Source organism: Labeo rohita, chromosome 25, assembly GCF_022985175.1.
Source record: "Labeo rohita strain BAU-BD-2019 chromosome 25, IGBB_LRoh.1.0, whole genome shotgun sequence".
Classification (NCBI taxonomy): Eukaryota; Metazoa; Chordata; class Actinopteri; order Cypriniformes; family Cyprinidae; genus Labeo; species Labeo rohita.
The window spans coordinates 17,773,198-17,792,340 of record NC_066893.1 but is presented as its reverse complement, the minus strand read 5'-3'; the positions used below and the strand labels follow the sequence as shown (position 1 = coordinate 17,792,340).

Genomic DNA, 19,143 nt, shown 5'->3' with positions numbered 1-19,143 from the left:
TCTTCTCACATCCATTCGTTTTACCTCTCGCTCTTATCCATCTCTTCCCCTCCTTCATCGTGTCCCTCTTTTTCCTCATCTCTTACCCTGCGTGTCTGATTAGATGTGATGGGGCACAGCATTGTCACCAACGACCAGCATGACCGGGCACCTGCAAGAAGGAGTTTTCAGAATTCAGTTTTATTACACAGACATGTAAATGAGACTAACCAGATTCTAATTAACTTAGTTCTCACCTCAGGGTCTTGGCATTTAGCACAGAGCCACTGCGGTTCATTTCCAAATCCCTGCGGCTGTGGGAAAAAAAGAAAGTTTTAGTTTTAAATCAGGTTTTTACAGAATATGCTTTTTTCTTTTACTCATGCATTATGCTTGATTTATATATATATATATAAATGAGGTAGTGGGTGGTTACCTGTTGTACATGTTCCAGAAGAGCTGTAGGTTGAACTGGTTGATGGTGTTGTTGATCTGTTGGCGGTAAGTCTGTACCACTTCTGTGTTGCTCATAAGCTCTTCCTGTAAAACAATGATACAGTGTTATAGTTGATTGATATGTATATACTTTTTTTTAAATTAAATTCTCATGAAATTAATGCATAATAATAATATTGTACCTGGCTGAAAAGGTGAGCCAGAACAGTGTCTGGTAAAGTACTAGTGAGTCCTGACAATTTTGTGGCAGCCCAGTCGATCCATCCCTTCCCATTTGGGTCGATGTTGAGTAGAACCAGACCCTCCACAAGATCAGGGAAAATCAGCTACAAATAAAGAGCACAACTGAAATGCATTGAATGCAAACAAAAAAAACTTGACCAACATACAGTAAAAGGCTGAGATTTACTAACCGCAAATTTGGCAAGGATGTAGGCACCAGCCCCCACTCCAATTCCAACAATGCTCTTGAAGCTAGGATTTTAAAGGAATGGATTATCATTACATCACATCATCATTACACCCCGTAATTTACAGTATAATCCAATCACACTCACCCAAAGTGTTGCACCACACTAGGAAGCATCCCAGCTAGCTGATCCATGGTGGGATACTGATATCTAGAAACAACAAGATCATAAAGAAATATATTATATATTATTATATAATGATATCTCGAGTTTTTACATTGCTCTCCGGAATACTTGATTCTGATTGGTCAATCGCGGCATTCAACGCCTAGAAATTTGCTATTTTATAGTACACAGAAATGTGTAAATCAGTCCGCTCATCCGTTAATGAAACCGGAGCTACTTTCATCAGACTCGCGCTCTTTTGTTTCATCCAAACGCAACTGGCGCCATCTTGTGTTTCGGTTATCGAGTATCGACTGTTGTGAAAATCACCTCAGAGGACTTAAGTGTTAATTTTACTGTAATATTGACGCGGTGGTCGTTTTATTGCTTGGCCAACTGAAATGGATTCGTTTTAGCGGAAGCTTTCGGATATACAGGTAAGACTACCACATAATTCTCAAAACTCAAATCAATATTTGTGACCCTGGACCACAAAACCAGTCATATGTAGCATGGGTATGTTTGTAGCAACGGACCCTTTTCACAAGCCTGTGATGACGCGTTTTAACGGTCATCATCATCATAAATCCTATAAACTTTTTTTATATTTTGATTTTTAAAAATATGTATGTGCATTTATATGACCAATTTTTCTTTTATGCCAAAAATTAGGATATTAAGTAAAGATCATGTTCCATGAAGATATAGTAATATGCGTTGCCAAGAACTTCATTTGGACAAAGGCGATTTTTTTTTTGCAATATTATGATTTTTTTTTTTTTTTTTTTTTTTGTACTCTTAGATTCCAGATTTTCAAATAGTTGTATCTCGGAATAAGTAATATATAAATCTACTTAAATTATGACTGATGACTGGTTTTGTGGTTCAGGGTCACATTTCATGTCTATGTGTTCATTTATTTGGTAAATAACCAAGTGCAGTAATATGTATTACAATACAACCGCAATGACTCATTTATTTATTTAAATGACGTATTGCCATAGACTGATTGTAGATACATACAGTCAATCCAAAAATTACTCAGACACCAGATATCATTTTTGATGTTTTTTTACTACTGGGTGCAGGACACTATAGTTCATTTATTTAAGTGAGAATAGCAAAATAAAGTAAACTGTGACATATGTGACCCTGGACCACAAAACCAGGGGAAATTTTTTGAAATTGAGATTTATACCTCATCTGAATAAAAGCTGAACGAATAGGCTTTCCACTGATGTATGGTTTCTTAGGATAGGACAATATTTGGCCGAGATACAACCATTTGCAAATCTAGAATCTTATCTAAATATTGAGAAAACCACCTTTAAATATGTCCAAATGAAGTTCTTAGCAATGCATATTACTAATCAAAAATTAAGTTTTTATATATTTTCAGTACAAAATTTACAAAATATTTTCATGGAACATGATCAGTACAAAATTTACAAAATATTTTCATGGAACATGATTTTTACGTAATATCTTAATGATTTTTGGCATAAAAGAAAAATCAATCATTTTGACCCATACAATGTATTTTTGGCTATTGCTATAAATATACCCGTGCTACTTAAGACTGGTTTTGGGGTCCAGGGTCACATATTATACCCAAAAATTCTTCATACAGTGAACTACTAGTAAAATTGCTAAAAAATTTGGGACCAAAAATTATTCAGACACTTTGACCTGACCATGTTTTACTTAAGTGAAAACTTTGCTTAAATGTGACATTTTTACACCACAAATGGAACAAAATGAAGCACTGTTAGGTAATTGGCCAACAGGTGTATTGACAGTTGTGTAAATATTGTCATACTAACAGTTGTGTGAATTTTTGGTCGATTGTAATCCATTACATACCTTTCTATCAAAGTTATCTGACATTCTCTGAGCTCAAAAACTCTGAGTTCTTGTCATATTTTATTACTATTTTCTAAACTATAGAAAATAAACTGTGATAATGAGAAAAAGGTGTCTGAATTAATTTTGGCTTGACTGTATTCTGTGTGTAAAATGGCAAATACTGTGAATATGTTCATGTGTGAGTTCATCATACCCTTGTGGCATCTGGGGGGCACCAATGTGTTGGCCTGGGGCATCTACGTGGCACACCACAAAATGCTTAGTGATCTCCTGCATGTCTTCATTGTGGAAGAAGGTGCTGAAGCACAGCTTGTCTGCTCAAAGAAAGAAATCGAGACATTGTAGCCCTTACAAAAACGCAGAGTACCTTAGTAAAATAATAGTAACAGATGGTACAGAATGATTATCATGTTCTATACCATGTCTGTAGTATTTACATGGTACATCTAAAACAATCATATGTAATACATTGTTATTCCAGATTCAATTGGATCTGCTTTCGTAACATCAAACATTATATAACATTGCTGATTATAAAAGAATACTTCAAATTTGGGGCAACTCAGTAAATTACGTACTCTCATGCCAGAATCATTGGCCTACTTAGATCATGAAATAAAGAAACAAAACACTGTTCTAGCTAACTGCTCAAGCGGCACTAACAACTCATTTTAGATTATGCCATCTCCCTCATCAAATACTGTTTTGGCAGGTCTTCAAGCAATTTAAAGGAAAACAATGACTCGTTGTTCCAAAAAACCATATGCTGTTACCTATTCTGTGGAGTCTCTAAAATAAAATAAAATAAAATAAAATAAAATAAAATAAAATAAAATAAACATGACCTTTCTCATGTTCTTGAATCAAAAAAGACATGCAATTTCAAAGGTGCTGCATTGTGGCATGAATCATTTGCAAGCTTCTCTACCCTGTAGTACGTGACCTAATTTTTTCCCCTTTGCTCCCAGCTGTATTGCTCGCTTTGCATTTTTTATATAGGCCAGTGTCTCCTTTCGGTGGTCTGTGTCACTCGTTTGCTTTCTCTTACGCTCACTGAGTCATGTTTTGTGACGGAGGATGGCCATGCATACTAATACATGTATCCGCAGCGGAGAGGAGAGTCAGAGTTACTCTATGCCGCAGTGCTGACCTTCCCTGCTCCCCTCCCCATCGCTGCATGATGGGTATGTTTTTGTGACCTACATATTTTTCTCTCATGTGCGCGCACTGCATAGAAATACGAAACGGCAGACAATAACACACTTCAGCAGGACTAGATAATGAGGAAGGATAGATAGAGGGAGGATAAGGAGGATAGAAGGAGATTAGAAGGAAAGAGGGAAGAAAGAAGAGCAGTAGAGGACAGGAAAGCATGATGTGAGTGATGAGAAGAGCGCTCGGCCAAGGTTACGAGTCATTTACTTCCGTCACATTGACAGAATGTGGAATTCGATATCAAGGTCAACTCGACCGCCTTTGTTCTGCTGACCCATAAATGGGTCTAATGTTCCTTATCAAGCTGTAGATTAAATTCTCATAATTCAGACTGAGTACAAATGTTATTCTTGATTAGACACTCATTATTCTTTAATATAACTTGTTCTGTAGAAAGTAGCTAAATGATAAAAAGAATTATGATTAAAATGTTAATTCTTATACGAATTGTATAATATTAACATACATATTTATATATACCTAATATTATTAGAATTAATGTTTTTTTAAGATGAGTAATATTATGAAGTATTTATATTTAACCTTTTATATATTTATTTGCATATATACAGATTTGTATACATCATAAATTGCTATATAAAGGTATAACTAGATAAAACTAATATAAATTATAAATAGATATAATACATTATTTTTAATAAATACATTAACTATATATAATGAATTTATTTAAAAATGATGTATGTATTTATATTATATTAATTTATAATAGTTTCAGTTTATAAATTATATATTTATAACATAAATTACACACACATTATATATATATATATATATATATATATAGTGTGTGTGTGTGTGTGTGTGTGTGTAATTTATGTAATATATATAATATAATAAAAATAAATATTTACAAATAAGTTGAAACTTAAGTTCAAGCTACTAACCTAAATATATATACTAATTATTTTATAATATTTTAAATAGGTATTTTAAATAAATGCATTAAATAATATATATAGTGTGTGTGTGTAATGTAATATATATAATGTATATATATAATGTAATCAAAATAAATATTTACAAATAAGTTGAAACTCAAGTTCAAACTACTAATGTGAATATATAAATAAAAAAAATACATAGGTTTTTTTAAATAAATGCTTTATATTATATAAATATTAAATATATATTAAATTATATGTGTGTGTGTGTGTGTGTGTGTGTGTGTAATTTGTAATATATATAATACAATAAAAGTAAATATTTACAAATAAGTTGAAACTCAAGTTCAAGCTACTAATGTAAATATATATATAATAAAAATACATAGGTTATTTTAAATAAATGCTTTATTTATATTATATAAATATTAAATATATATTAAATTATATGTGTGTGTGTGTGTGTGTGTGTGTAATTTGTAATATATATAATGCAATAAAAATAAATATTTACAAATAAGTTGAAACTCAAGTTCAAGCTACTAATGTAAATATATATAATAAAAATACATAGGTTATTTTATATAAATGCATTATTTATATTATATAAATAATATAATATAATATAAAAACCATATACAAGAAAAATAAGATGATGCTCATATTTAAGAGAGTATTTACTACCAATCTCCAAGAGAGCCATGTTTTAAGTATTATAAATCTATATAATATAAATATATAGATTATTGTAATAAATGCATTATTTATATAAATAATAAATATATTTGTATATATTATAATAAAAAATAAACTATAAAATATAATAAAAAATAAGATTGTTTAATAAGTTTGTGTGTATTACTAATCTCCAGTCCATATTTATATTTTATTTATTAATTTTTTTTGTGTACTTTTCCAAAAAAATAGAAAAGAAAAGAAAAAAAGAAAGAAAGAAAGAACAAAACTTTAAGCTTGAGTTTTTGCACCATCACATATGTGGTGCTGAGATCACCTGCCACCTGAGATCAGCTTCGTCTCACACTGCATGCAATCTGTTAACAGAACTGATAAACTGCAGTCAGCTGGCATCCAAATTACAGCTCTGATCACAGCCCACACACATCACTTCCAGAGGGCTGCTCTTTGAACATGCACATATGCAAAAGTACACACACTAACACACAACCATCTCTTGTTGCTTGTGAAGATGGGGAAATTAACTCCAGGTCAGTGCTTGGAGACAGATGGTCTACCAAGATGGAAATCGTGCAGTGCGTGTTGCTTGGGGTTTTGGAGAGCAATGTGGGTGGAAGTGTACCTTGGTACACAAAAACACACACACAAAAACCTTGTTTACTTACGGTTGAGCCCAACATCATGGTAGGTCAGGATAGCTGGCTTGTTGCCCTTGGGAGCCCCGCGGATCACCACGTGCAACATCCCATAAGGGGTTTCAATGTCATGTTCCTACAACAACAACAAAAAAAAAAACAACAGTTTCAGCAAACAGTCTCAGAAGGTCTAAGCCGGTCTTGTCCTAATAACCAATGACCTGAAATGGATCTCTTGAGAGGCCTTGTTTACAGTATATATATATATATAGAACAGTACTGACATTTATTCATTTTATTTTTATCAATTACTAGTAAACTAGGCCATGTTTTGACAGATTTGGCCCAATTTACCAGAATTCGACCTGTATCTAAACACAAGCTACATCTACTTACACTGCAGTTAAATCAAAATCTGGGGGATTAATAATCGAACATCAATGTAAAAAAGTGATTTACTATTATTTACAACAGGATCTGCATTTTTATACGTTTAGAGTAATAGAGTAATCTGTCGATTATTCTGACGATTAATCGAGTAATTGGATAATTATAATACATTTTTTTGTAGTGATACAAATAGACCTATGCAACCAATAGCTTTTATAGCAAACAATAGATTGTTTTTACACTCTGCTGCACAGTCTAATCCTTGTTTAATACTGACTAAACAACATTTATGTCAAATGTCCACTTAATGCTATAGCCACTGTCATTTCTTGAATATGTGGACATCAAAACATGTAAACTCAAAGTGAGGGTTTGAGCTTTTATTTTGAAATCGCGATGAACAGTCAGCATATGGAGGAAGATATTGGTGTATAGGACTGTCACATTTCCTTGATTCAGATTGAGTACTCGATTTAAAAAAATAATCAATTGAATTTTGCCCATGTAGAGTAAACGGCAAAATACAAATACAGGACAAATACATCCATGAAACGCATTATTAGACCATTTTCCAAGGTTCTATTGTTATTTCACAAACGCTATGATTCAGTTAAAATAATATATGCAGTGCAGGTCGGTAGGTAGGTACATATGTGCATGTCAGAGCAGCTCCGTTCACAAGTTTGCGTCTATTATAACATTCGTCAGGCCGTTGGCCCCCTCTGCAGTCATTTGTTATAATGTGTATTATACATTAGCTCTATTGTTTATAATTTTTCAATATAACCATATGATTATTTGCTTTTGATACTTTATTTGAACTAAGTATTATTGCTATTTTATATGTATTTTAAGTCATTTTAAAGGGTATTGTTTTGTTTAGGTCTGTTTTTATTACCTCAAACAAATTATGATAATCCGATTACTCGATTAATCATCAGAATTTGTCAAATTACTCGATTACAAAATAATCGTTAGTGACAGCCCTACTGATGTATCCACTTGTGTTTGAATAGGTTTATAAATTATTTACCTTCCAAATCTAAATAAATTTTGGAGTTTGATGAATATGTTTCATGGATTCTCATCTGTGTAATGCGCCACTTCCACCTTTGCCGGTTACTCGACACAAGGGTTTTTTAAATCAAGTACTCGAATTTAATTGTGGAATAAAAGACTTTTGTTATAAGCAACAATAAAAACACATGCTGTCTGTCAGAGGCTGTAACGAATCTAATACATAACGGATATGAGAGTAAATTTGTTCTTCACGCATTGAAATTGACAGATTTTCTCTGTTGTTTAAAAATGTAAAGGAATAGTTCACCCAAAAATGAAAATTCTGTCATTAATCCCTCATGTCGTTCCAAACCTGTAAGACCTTCGTTTGTCGTTTGTCTTGACCCTGCAAAGACATCAACGCAACTGACACTTTCAAGGCCCAGAAAGGTAGTAAGGACATCATTAAAATAGTCCATGTGACATCAGTGGTTCAACCGTAATGTTATGAAGTTACAAGAATGCTTTTTGTGTGCAAAGAAAACAAAAATAACGACCTTATTTGACAATTTCTTCTCTTCCATGTCAGTCTTCGACGCATGTTCACGAGAGTACACAATGCATGCATGTTCTCGTAGGTTGTGACGTAGAATGTCCATCTCTCTTAGTTCATCAGTCTGTATATTCTGGTTCAAATAAGTGAAGCTGGGCAAAAAACTGCAAGTCATCCTTTCTGTCGAATTCTTCAGATGTGATGCACTCTCTTGGACGCGCCACAAAGACTGACACTGAAGAGAAGAAATTGTGAAAAAAGTAGTTTTTTGTCTTCTTTGTGTTCTCAAAGCTTCACTATTTTAACAATGTCCTTGCTACCTTTTTGGGCCTTGAACATGGCAGTTGCATTGCTGTCTATGCAGGGTCAGAAAGTTCTCGGATTTCATCAAAAATATCTTAAATTGTGTTCCGAAGATGAACGAAGGTCTTACGGGTTTGGAACGACAAGAGCGGCAAGAGTTAAAAATGAGACTAATTAATATCTCATTAAGCGTCTCTGATCCCAGATTCACTGCGCACGGTCATGTAACACACTTTTAATTGCCAGTTCCAAAGGCATTTTAATCTGCACTGACCCACATTTAGTCTGCGACTTTATTCCGAGCAAAGGAGCGCTGGATGTATGTGTGCATGTTGTTTTTCTTGTCCTGAGGATTATTTCAGCATCTCTAGCTTTCCAGTGTTATGCACAAATCCTAGCAGACACCTCGCAGGCAGCCCACTTCAGAGCTTACTGCAGATCCACAGAGAGACAGGAAATAAATCTCCCGTGGGGTTTAAGCCCCTGTCACTTGGTGTTTTTGAAATTGTGGAAGGTCAGAGCGGATGTAGCGGTCTTTTGTGTGTTTGTGTGTGAGTTTAGGACAGCTGTTTGTGTCCCTCTGTGTTTAGATCGTGATAAAATCTCATGGCAGCTGTCACCGTGCGGCAAAATGTTGAGCATGTTTTCGAAGGAGATAATATGCAACAAACACTGACAGGATAAACAGGAAATTTGACCTAGATTCAAGAATATTACACAAATATGGAGCAGAATATAGTAAAGCTGTTCATCATCTCTCAAGAAAATCTCTTGTCGCTGCTCATTTTTCATTGTCAAGGTCACACAGCTGACCTTGTATGAGGATTTTTATGATTAGATTGCAGACGTAAGATTTACCATCAGCACCGCATGCGCAAACACACATTTTTGAACGCACTCCAGGTTACTGCAGAGGTACATCTGAGTGCACGTTCCACACGTGTCAGTGTGTTAGTGTGTCAGTGCAAATGGCCACCTCATACATGACTGGACATTTCTGCACAAACACACTTGTAAAAGATAGAGCATTTATTGCTCTCTCTATATTTTTTTACATTTTACTTTTTTTTTTAACTGATCATTTTATTATTTTTTTTAACAATTATTGTTTTTTTTTAATTATCTGTTTAATTTATTATTTTTATTATTTTTTTGCCTAAGAAGATGCTGTTTTATTTTTGATGCAATAATTAGCCATCAGGAAAATGTAATTATGCAATGTAATTATTCCACAATTACCAAATCAGCAGGTCAAGCTAGGTAGTTCTGTAGAAAAATATTTGTTTTGTTTTTTAACTACTAATTGTTTTTATTAAATATTATAACATTTTTTCAACATTTACAAAGGATGCTGTTTTATTTTGATGTTCTAAAGTATAATAGTTAACCATTATAAATAAAAATAATTGTATATTATCATAAAACAATAATAATAATTATCCATCACAAACATATAGTGTAAATACACAATGAAATTGTTCCAAATTACCAGTTCAGTCTAGTCATTTCTGACCACAAGACAAATCAACACCAATTTATTTATCCAGCCAAACAATTAAGAATGATAATACAGCACACAAATTGTTATAAAACACCATTTTGTAGCAAAACAAAAGCATTGTCTTTCACACTCTCTATTCCCATAATCACAAATTTCCCACTCACCCCATCCCAGCACTCCGGCATGGCTGCTTACGGATTGTGTACGCTTGCTAAAATGCGTATATATGAGCAGGAAGAAGACAATGTCCTCTTCGGGAAATCAGACTCGGATGCAGGCAACCAGGGAGATGCTGCGGTTGCTACGGCGTCTCTTTGTCTCTCCTCGTTCTGGTCAGGGGAGTTTTGCAGCGCTGCTGCCCCTCCCCCGAAACATTTCATAGCCCAACCCTTTCCTCTCATTGGGTGACAGCAAAAATGGCTGCCTGTTATTGGCTAAGCTTTGCGTCATTCTAAATCTGTTGTGTTCTGTCTGTATTTGTCCCATATTTGGAATCTTCATCTTCCGCATGCTCATAAATGCCTTTAATATGAGTACTCTATCATTTTATTGCAATTTATCAGTAGTTCGTTTTCTATGAATCAAGTTTTTTCAAAAATGTGTCACTGTTTACATTTTACTGCACATTTGAATGCTTCTACATATGCTAGTCGTATCATCTGAATATTATTGTTGGTCAAACACACAACACACACTAATCGGCCACGGTTGATGGGCCAGGTCAAAGGTCAGTGAAGACTTCATGGAATGAGTTGTGTATGTGACAGCGTCTGTGTACGTGCGCACCGACATGAACGTGATGCAGCGCTGAGACAAGAACACACTAGGTATCTAGCCCACTATTGAGACGAGGATGTATTTACATGTGCTATATTCTGTAGTAAACTACCTCTCTTTGAATTTTCAATCTGCATTTTGTGTTTAAGGGGACCGTGGTGACTCAAATGCGTCTTTTGAGGTTTCGAGTTTTTCTCTGTGGACGTGGAAGATTAATTCCTTTGTGGCTGACTTGGCTTTTGCTGTCTCGCTTAAATGCGCAACCTCTGTCTCCCTCTCTCAGTTGCCCAATCTCATACACAGGTGTAAATACAGTTGTAATGTCATTTGCTCCATTCGGACAGGACTAACTTGTTTTTTGTCAGACGTACTTTGCGATTTGAATCCAGTCCGAATCTGCCATGTCTGTTTTTCTTACACAACCTCTGTTATAATTCCAGAGCAAATTACCTACTGTTTTTAAGCAAACTTTTTCAGTGATCTTCTGAGAAAGCTAATCACGTCTAAATGGGACAAGAATTGAGCAATTGAGGTGTTGTGTTGCTGGATGTAATAATGAACGTAGTAGTCGTCATTTGCTCCTGACATCTGAGCCGCTGAAGATGCAGTAGATTACGTTTGTTTGTGAAGGGAATGCGCCTCCCGATCTAAATGTATCCGTTTATGTTCATGCTAATCATTTGTGATCCAGCTTCATTTACAGCAGAAGTGAGTATAAGGATTTTTTTTTATAAATCTTTGCGATCGCCTTTCATTATAATGTGCTAGTTATAGGACTGGGTGGTAATTTGATAACGATAATTTTCGCGATATAATTTTCCTTGATAAAACGATATGAGGAGTTCGATAAATGTACGATATAATTTGTATGTGCCAAAAGTGGAACTAAATAGCGCGACTCATTTGAATCGCACCACACAGACCATTTATCTGCTCGGACCAAAGTTGAAACTGCCGCGCAGCACGAGCTCACTAGACAAGATGCATTTATTATCTAGATGCGGCACAGATATGTGAACGAGATTTGACATTTATCGTGATAATTATTGATATCGACTGATATGAAAAATTTATTGTGAGAATTGTTTTGCCCATATCGCCCACCCCTAGCTAGTTAGCAAGTTTAGTGGCTAAATGCAGCTAAAATAAACATGCTCGTCACTCCACAGAGAGAAGAGAGGAGCGGGGCGAGCAGAGCTCATTTGCATTTAAAGCAGCCTTGATCAGAATGGGATGATTTTTGCAAAGCTGATTTTGGTGAGGTAAAAAGGGTGTTGTTTTACACTACCATTGAGAATTTTTAACCAAAGTATATTATAGACTTTTCATTAAGACCCTAAAGAATCATACCAACTTGTGGAAAATGGGCATCCGGTGACCCCTTTAAGACTGGCTATTATACTAATGCTAATACTTATACTATCACACCATACACATATGCACATATATGCTAACAGGTTTAGTGCTTAATCTAAAGTAAATTCTGTACATTAGACCGTGATTTTATGAAGTCAGAAGAAATTGTTGAATAAATCTGTTTTTTTTTTTTCTTTGTGCACAAAAAGCATTCTCGTAACCACTGATGTCACATGGACTATTTTATCAGTGTCCTTACTACCTTTCTGTGCCTTGAACATGGTAGTTGCATTGCTGTCTATTCAGGGTCAGAAAGTTCTCAGATTTAATCAAAAATATGATGAGTATATGATGAATATATGATGGGTTTGGAATGTTATTAATGACAGAGGTTTCATTTTTGGGTGAACAGTCATTTAATTCTTAGTACGGATGTCTGGAATGCTTTGTTGAACAAGCAGACTGTATTCCCAAATCTGATTTATAACATCTCATTTTATTTTTTTTCTGTGCCATTAGGTAAGCGTATTGTGTTAGCAAACACCTATTTAATTATCTCTTCTCTATCACAATTAAAACCTCTCACTCTATGAGCTGTGCCACTTACAAATCCTATCATCTCCTGTTTGGATTTCTCACTGTTTTATTCAAATTCTTCTCTCTGCGAATTAGTCCTATTTCTGTCAGAGGTGTGAAGAGATGATGCAAACCGTGAGACAGCGACAAAACTGAGGTGATAAAAGTTCTTATACCTCAACTTTTATCTCAGTAGTTTGACTTAAAAGGATAGTTCACCCAAAAATGAAAATTGTGTCGTTAATTACTCACCCTCATGTCATTTCAAACCTGTAAGACCTTCATCTTCAGAGCACAAATTAAGATATTTTTGATGAAATCCGAGAGCTTTCTGACCCTGCATAGACACCAATGCAACTGACATGTTCAAGGGCCAGAAAAGTAGTAAAGATATCAATAATCCATGTGACATCAGTGGCGCAACCGTAATGTTATGAAGCTATGAGAATACTTTTTGTGTGCAAAAAAACCCCCAAAAATAATGATATGATTTATTCAACAATTTCTTCTCTTCCGTGTCAGTCTTAGTCGTTCACAAGAGTACCACGGCCTCCTGACGAGGAGCCGGTGTTCTGACATAGAACGTCCTTCTCTCTTAGTTCATCATCTGTATATTCTGGTTTAAGTAGGTAAGTCTGGGCAAAAAAGCTGCAAGCCATCCTCTCTGTCAAAATCTTTAGACATGTTTGCGAAGTTTTATGTACAGCATGCATAAACAAGGTTTCATAAAATTACAGCTGAACCGCTGATGTTACATGGACTGTTTTAACAATGTCCTTACTACCTTTCTGGGCCTTGAACGTGTCAGATGCGTTTCTGTTTATTCAGGGTCAGAAAGCCTTCAGATTTCATCAAAAATACCTTAATTTGTGTAAAATGAACGAAGGTCTTATGGGATTGGAACGATATGAGGGTGAGTATTTAATAGCAGAATTTTCATTTTTGGATATATTATCTCTTTAAACTACAATTTGATCTCTGAATGGGATATTGACTGAAACTCAGGAGGTCACTGCAGCGCCTCCACGTTTTCCCTCTCACGCTCTCTCATTAACTGTAATTGTTGTAATGTGCATTCCTCTCTCTAAACAAGACAAACAATACGTCTTTAATCATCAAATGCTAAAACAGAATAATGAGGCTATGTCAGCCACACAATTTTAAATCTGACATGGCTTAAAATCCCTTAAAGGGGTCCTATGATGCTCTTTTACAAAGTCTTGATTTTATTTTGAGGGTGTACTAGAACATGCTCTCATGCTTGGTGGTTCGAAAAACACATTATTTTTTACATAATTTACATTATTACAATACCTTTCTACCTTTCTGGCACAAATGGCTCAATTAGTTCCAGGTTTAATAAAGGCCCGCCTTCCGAAAAACAAAACGTGTTGTGATTGGTTAGCTGTCCCAGTGCGTTTTGATTGGCGAACAGCTTAGACGTCGTTTCAGTACTGCCATGCCCCTTGACAAAGCAGCAAGTTCTGTCTGCTCCATTATAGTTAAGGATATATTAAGGTATAGTTTACGTTACAGTAGTGTTACAGTAGTGTCTTATCGTCAGCCTGCGAGATCGCCAGTACATGATTTTATCGTGCTAATTTATTTAATTATTTACATACTTAGTTTCATTGCCCGAAACCAGCTCAAGCATAAGGATAAAAGCAGCCTAATGTTTTTAATATGACTTAATTTGTATTTAACAACAATTGAATAAAAATGCGGCCACTCTAGTCAATATTTGTTTTTATATTAGCCGCGCCACGGCTCGTTAAAGTGTCCCAGAAGTGGCTCTCGCCCCCGCCCCCAACCATTCAAATTTCTGTGGGCGGGATTTATTTTAATGATATTCTAATAAGCTTTGTGACATCACAACACCTGGAAAACAACGTGTAGTCCAAACGAGCCGTTTGTTGTAGTTCTTGAAAAGGTATTTTATTAAAACAATGTATCTCCCTTTGGAGTGGACTTTGAGATTTGTAACTGTGTAGATATTTTTTATGCCCAAACATACAGACCACACACTGACTAAAATTCGAAAAGTGAAAAAGCATAAGGATTGGCTGTTTAAGTGTAAATCTTAAGAAAAGAGCCGTCATACCTTCCAATCTCCTTCTGCCACAAAGGTCTCACAGTTTTCCTGCAGGAACACAAAGGGTCAGGTTCATCAAAGCCAAATACATTCGTTTTAATATGCTATCAGAATAAAATAGGCAGCAACTGGAGCAACACTCTGCAAGGTCCCGTCAGCGAAGAAAGAGTTTCTGTGATGGAAACATTTACTTTAGCTTGAACATTGTGAGTTTTTGTCTGGGGTGTAAAAGCACTGAGAAATTATACTTAGGTTAAAGTACAGATGTCAACATTTTACTCAAAGTATGTCAAAGTAACTAGCTCAAGACATTCAGAATTGAAGTCAAATTTGATTGTTTAATTAAGAACCAAATGGATTTTCAAGAGTAAATTGTAAGGTGGAATCTACATTTACATCATAATGACCAGTGATGTACTTTTTAAGGAATATAAAAAGTGTATTTGTCTTTAAAAATATAAATAGGAAACGGTGCAGCTATTCATTTTAAAATGAGTAAGTAAACATGCCCTTAAATAATAACACGTACTTTAATGAAGTAAAATTACTCAAGTACTTTACACCCCTGGTTGTTGTTTCACTAGGCATGATTGGTTAGTATGTGGGTGGCTTAGCTGGCTTCAGATCAGCAGCTATTTGTGGAACGTGCAAGCTGAGCTTGCTTCAGTGCTGATATGAGGCCTGTTAACTCCATTATACATTTAAGTATAATGGTTAGCATTTTGATGGCCTGAGCTGGTTCAACCCCAGCATTAATGAGGAAAGGCACTGTTAAGAACACAATGTGCTATGGAAAAAAAAGGTGAAATGAGTACAAAACACAGTTGTAAAAGAACAGCTTGAGAACAGGACAATATCTCCTTGCCAGACAATTCTATCACACAAATCCACCTCATTTTTCTGAAAAGGCAAGGAAACACGAGTTAGCACAATCTACATGAGATAAAAACAAAGCATCCGTTTTGGAAAATCAAGTATCACTTATAATGTGATTCTTGTGCAGATTGGCAGAAGCAGGAAGAAACACACAAACCTAAAGAAAGAGGTTAGTGCATGCAGTTTTAGCTGTTGGCAGCAGAAAAGCAAAAGCAGGTTTAATGTCGGACCAGCAGGTGTCACTCCTTTTCAGGATTGAAACTCTAATGCAGTACCTCAGAAGTGCAAAAGGGGGCCTTATAGGTAAACAACAATGTGCTGTTCTTCTTGAGGAACTGAGACTTATAACATTGTAGTTTATAAAGCTTTGTTCACATTGTGCATAAAGCTGATTTGTTTTTCAAATCCCATCCTAAGCAGTGCCATTTATAGATTATATATGGCCTATCTACACAGGTTGCCATAGTAATGATATAGGTGTTAGTACAAGGCTCAACAAGAGTGTGTGGAGAGGACAGAGAACTGAATGTTCATATCTTGCCTGCGTTCATGTCCATCATGATATCTTGCTATCATGACAACATATTCAGAGCCATTACTGTACTATGCACACATTTAAGCATATGCTTTGTCCAAAATCACTCACTCTTTCTTGTTCACTTATTCACTTTATAGTGAATGCCATATGTTAACATAAATGATTGAATTCCGGCACAGCTATTGGCATTTCTAAGCATCACATATGACATTACAGTCATGTTGCAATAAATATCAAAAACCTTAATGAATGGAAAAAATAAATGGATTTAATGTGGTGTTTTGAGGTCCTGATTACAAACTACACTGATTTGACTTTCACTGATTAGCTAAAGTTGTGTCAAACGATTAATCACGAATAATCACATCCGAAATAAGTTTTTGTTTACATAATGTATGTGTGTATTTACTGTGTATATATTATATATGTATGTATATATATATATATATATATATATATATATATATATACATGCATGTATATATTTAAGAAAAATGTTGTTTATATATTAAAAATATTTATATTTAGTGCTGTCAAATGATTAATCGCATCCAAAATAAAAGTTTTTGTTTACATAATATATGTGTGTACTGTGTATATTTATTATGTATATATAAATATACACACGTTTTAGAAAAATGTTATGTTTATATATTAAAAATATATTTATATATAATATCAATTATACAAATATAAATATATACAGAGAAACACATGGAAATATTTTCAAAATATATACTGCATGTGTGTGTATTTATATATACATAACAAATATAGACAGTATACACAAATATTATGTAAACAAAAACTTTTATTTTGGATACGATTAATTGCGATTAGTTGTTTGACAGCACTAATCATATTTTATGAATATAAATATATACATGTAAATATATGTAAAAATGTTCTAAATATATACTGTATGTGTGTGTATATTTATATATTCATAATAAATATACACAATATACACACATATGTAAACAAAAAGTTTTATGTTGGATCCAATTAATCGCAATTAACTGTTGGACAGCACTACTAAAAAGCAATTTGTTTAAAGTGAAAGTTCACCCCAAAATGAAAATTCTGTTATTAATTACTCACCCTCATGTCGTTCCAAACTCAGAAGATCTTCGTTCATCTTCAGAACACAAATGAAGATATTTTTGATGAAATTCAAGAGCAGCAATGCAACTACCACATTTAAGGCCCAGAAAGGTAGTGAGATCATCGTTAAATAGTCCATGTGACATCAGTGGTTCAGCTGTAATATTATGAAGCTACGAGAATTATTTTTGTTTTCTTTGCACACAAAAAGTATTCTCATAGCCACATAAAATTACAGTTGAATCACTGATGTCACATGGACTATTTTAATGATGTCCTCACTACCTTTCTGGGCCTTAAACATGTCAGTTGCGTTGCTGTCTATGCAGGGTCTGAAAACTCTTGGATTTCATCAAAAATGTCTCAATTTGTGTTCCAAAGATGAACGAAGGTCTTACTGCTTTGAAACAACATGAGGGAGAGTAATTAATGACAGAATTTTTATTTTTGGATGAACTCCCTTTAAGCAATAATACTAAAATGCCACAGGTAATCCACTGATTATTGCTTAAAATTCATCACAATTGATCTGTATTTTCCCTAAATCAGACTACATGTGAAACTGAATGGGTTTTTGGTAGAAAATATCAGGCCTTGTTTAGTCTTTTCTAACAGAGCTGCATCTAAGTAAGTAGGATTTGAAAGATATTAGTATCTTAGTTGGAAACATGGACGTGCTCTGTGCGGTAATCAGCCTACCGGGAAGAACCCGCTGGTCCGACGGCGCGTCAGGCCGAGCCAGTGTCGGGCGATCGCATGCCAGCGTTTTGGGGGGCGAGCCGTGGGGGGGGAGGGCGTAGCACAGGGCAGCGCGTGCACACACTGTCCTTTAGCCTGCCACGTTACACACAGACACAAACACTAGTTACAGCAAACTACAGCAGACAGCGCCCTCTATAGGACCGGAGGTCAATGCTTTGGTGGCAGAGGTGAGAAGCTGAAGAAAAAAAATGATGATATGCATGAATGGTACTGTTTGATATGTAGAAAAATAAACAGCAGACACAATATCCACACAACAAGCTTTGACGAATGAACTGCCATGACTTCCAATCATGTGCGATTAGTTAATGTGAATTTTTGTAATCTTTTAATAGGGATTACACTGCAGTTTGACAAAATGTTCTAGAGCTGTACACGAACAGAAAAATATTAATGCGGTACAGGAATGTCTAGATTTTAAAAAAAAAATGCTGGGTTTGTATGCTGTAAAAATACACATTTTTCTAATTCATGACAGCTTATCAACTAATGTTAACATATATAGCTTCACTGTTATATATTCATAAAATTCCTGGCCTGGAAAATCACAATTTTAGTACTTAAAACGAAAACTTAAAAGCCAGTGCATTTGATTGATTGACTACATTGATTTAATCAGATAAAAAATACAAACTGCCACGTACATTTCGTGACATATTCGATGTGAAATGTCCACTAAAAAAAGTGTCTGTTTTTTTCCGTGGAACAGATGAACGTACAAATGTCCATTGAGTGGTGCTATAACTCAACGCCCCGTGAGGTTTTAAAATAACGTACCATCTACACTACACCTAAACCTACCTGATAGCATGAACAAAAGCGAATGTGTCGTAAAAACGCAGTCACAAGCATGCCATTTTAGCATGTTTTTTTTCGATCTCTCATCTTTCAGCTCTTTCATTGAGTCGTGTTTTTCACAAGATTCGTACCCATGGATTCCACATCCTAAGGCCAGTTCTGTGCCGGCTGAGCTACTTAGCAAGCTTATT

The 19,143-nt window shown here is 34.9% G+C and overlaps 1 protein-coding gene across 1 annotated transcript in view; it reads right to left on the bottom strand.

Moving 5' to 3' along the window:
- Positions 1-99: 99 nt before the first annotated feature.
- Positions 100-19,143, bottom strand: part of ndrg4 (NDRG family member 4) — a 30,159-nt gene continuing 11,115 nt past the window's right edge. Inside the window, exons 4-13 of the mRNA XM_051098982.1 lie at positions 18,092-18,226; positions 14,884-14,922; positions 6,358-6,463; positions 3,070-3,190; positions 993-1,055; positions 849-909; positions 618-761; positions 416-519; positions 237-293; positions 100-151 (exon numbers count right to left, since the gene is read on the bottom strand). Of these exons, the coding sequence (XP_050954939.1) occupies positions 100-151; positions 237-293; positions 416-519; positions 618-761; positions 849-909; positions 993-1,055; positions 3,070-3,190; positions 6,358-6,463; positions 14,884-14,922; positions 18,092-18,226 (882 nt within the window). The remainder of the gene's footprint in view (positions 152-236; positions 294-415; positions 520-617; positions 762-848; positions 910-992; positions 1,056-3,069; positions 3,191-6,357; positions 6,464-14,883; positions 14,923-18,091; positions 18,227-19,143) is intronic.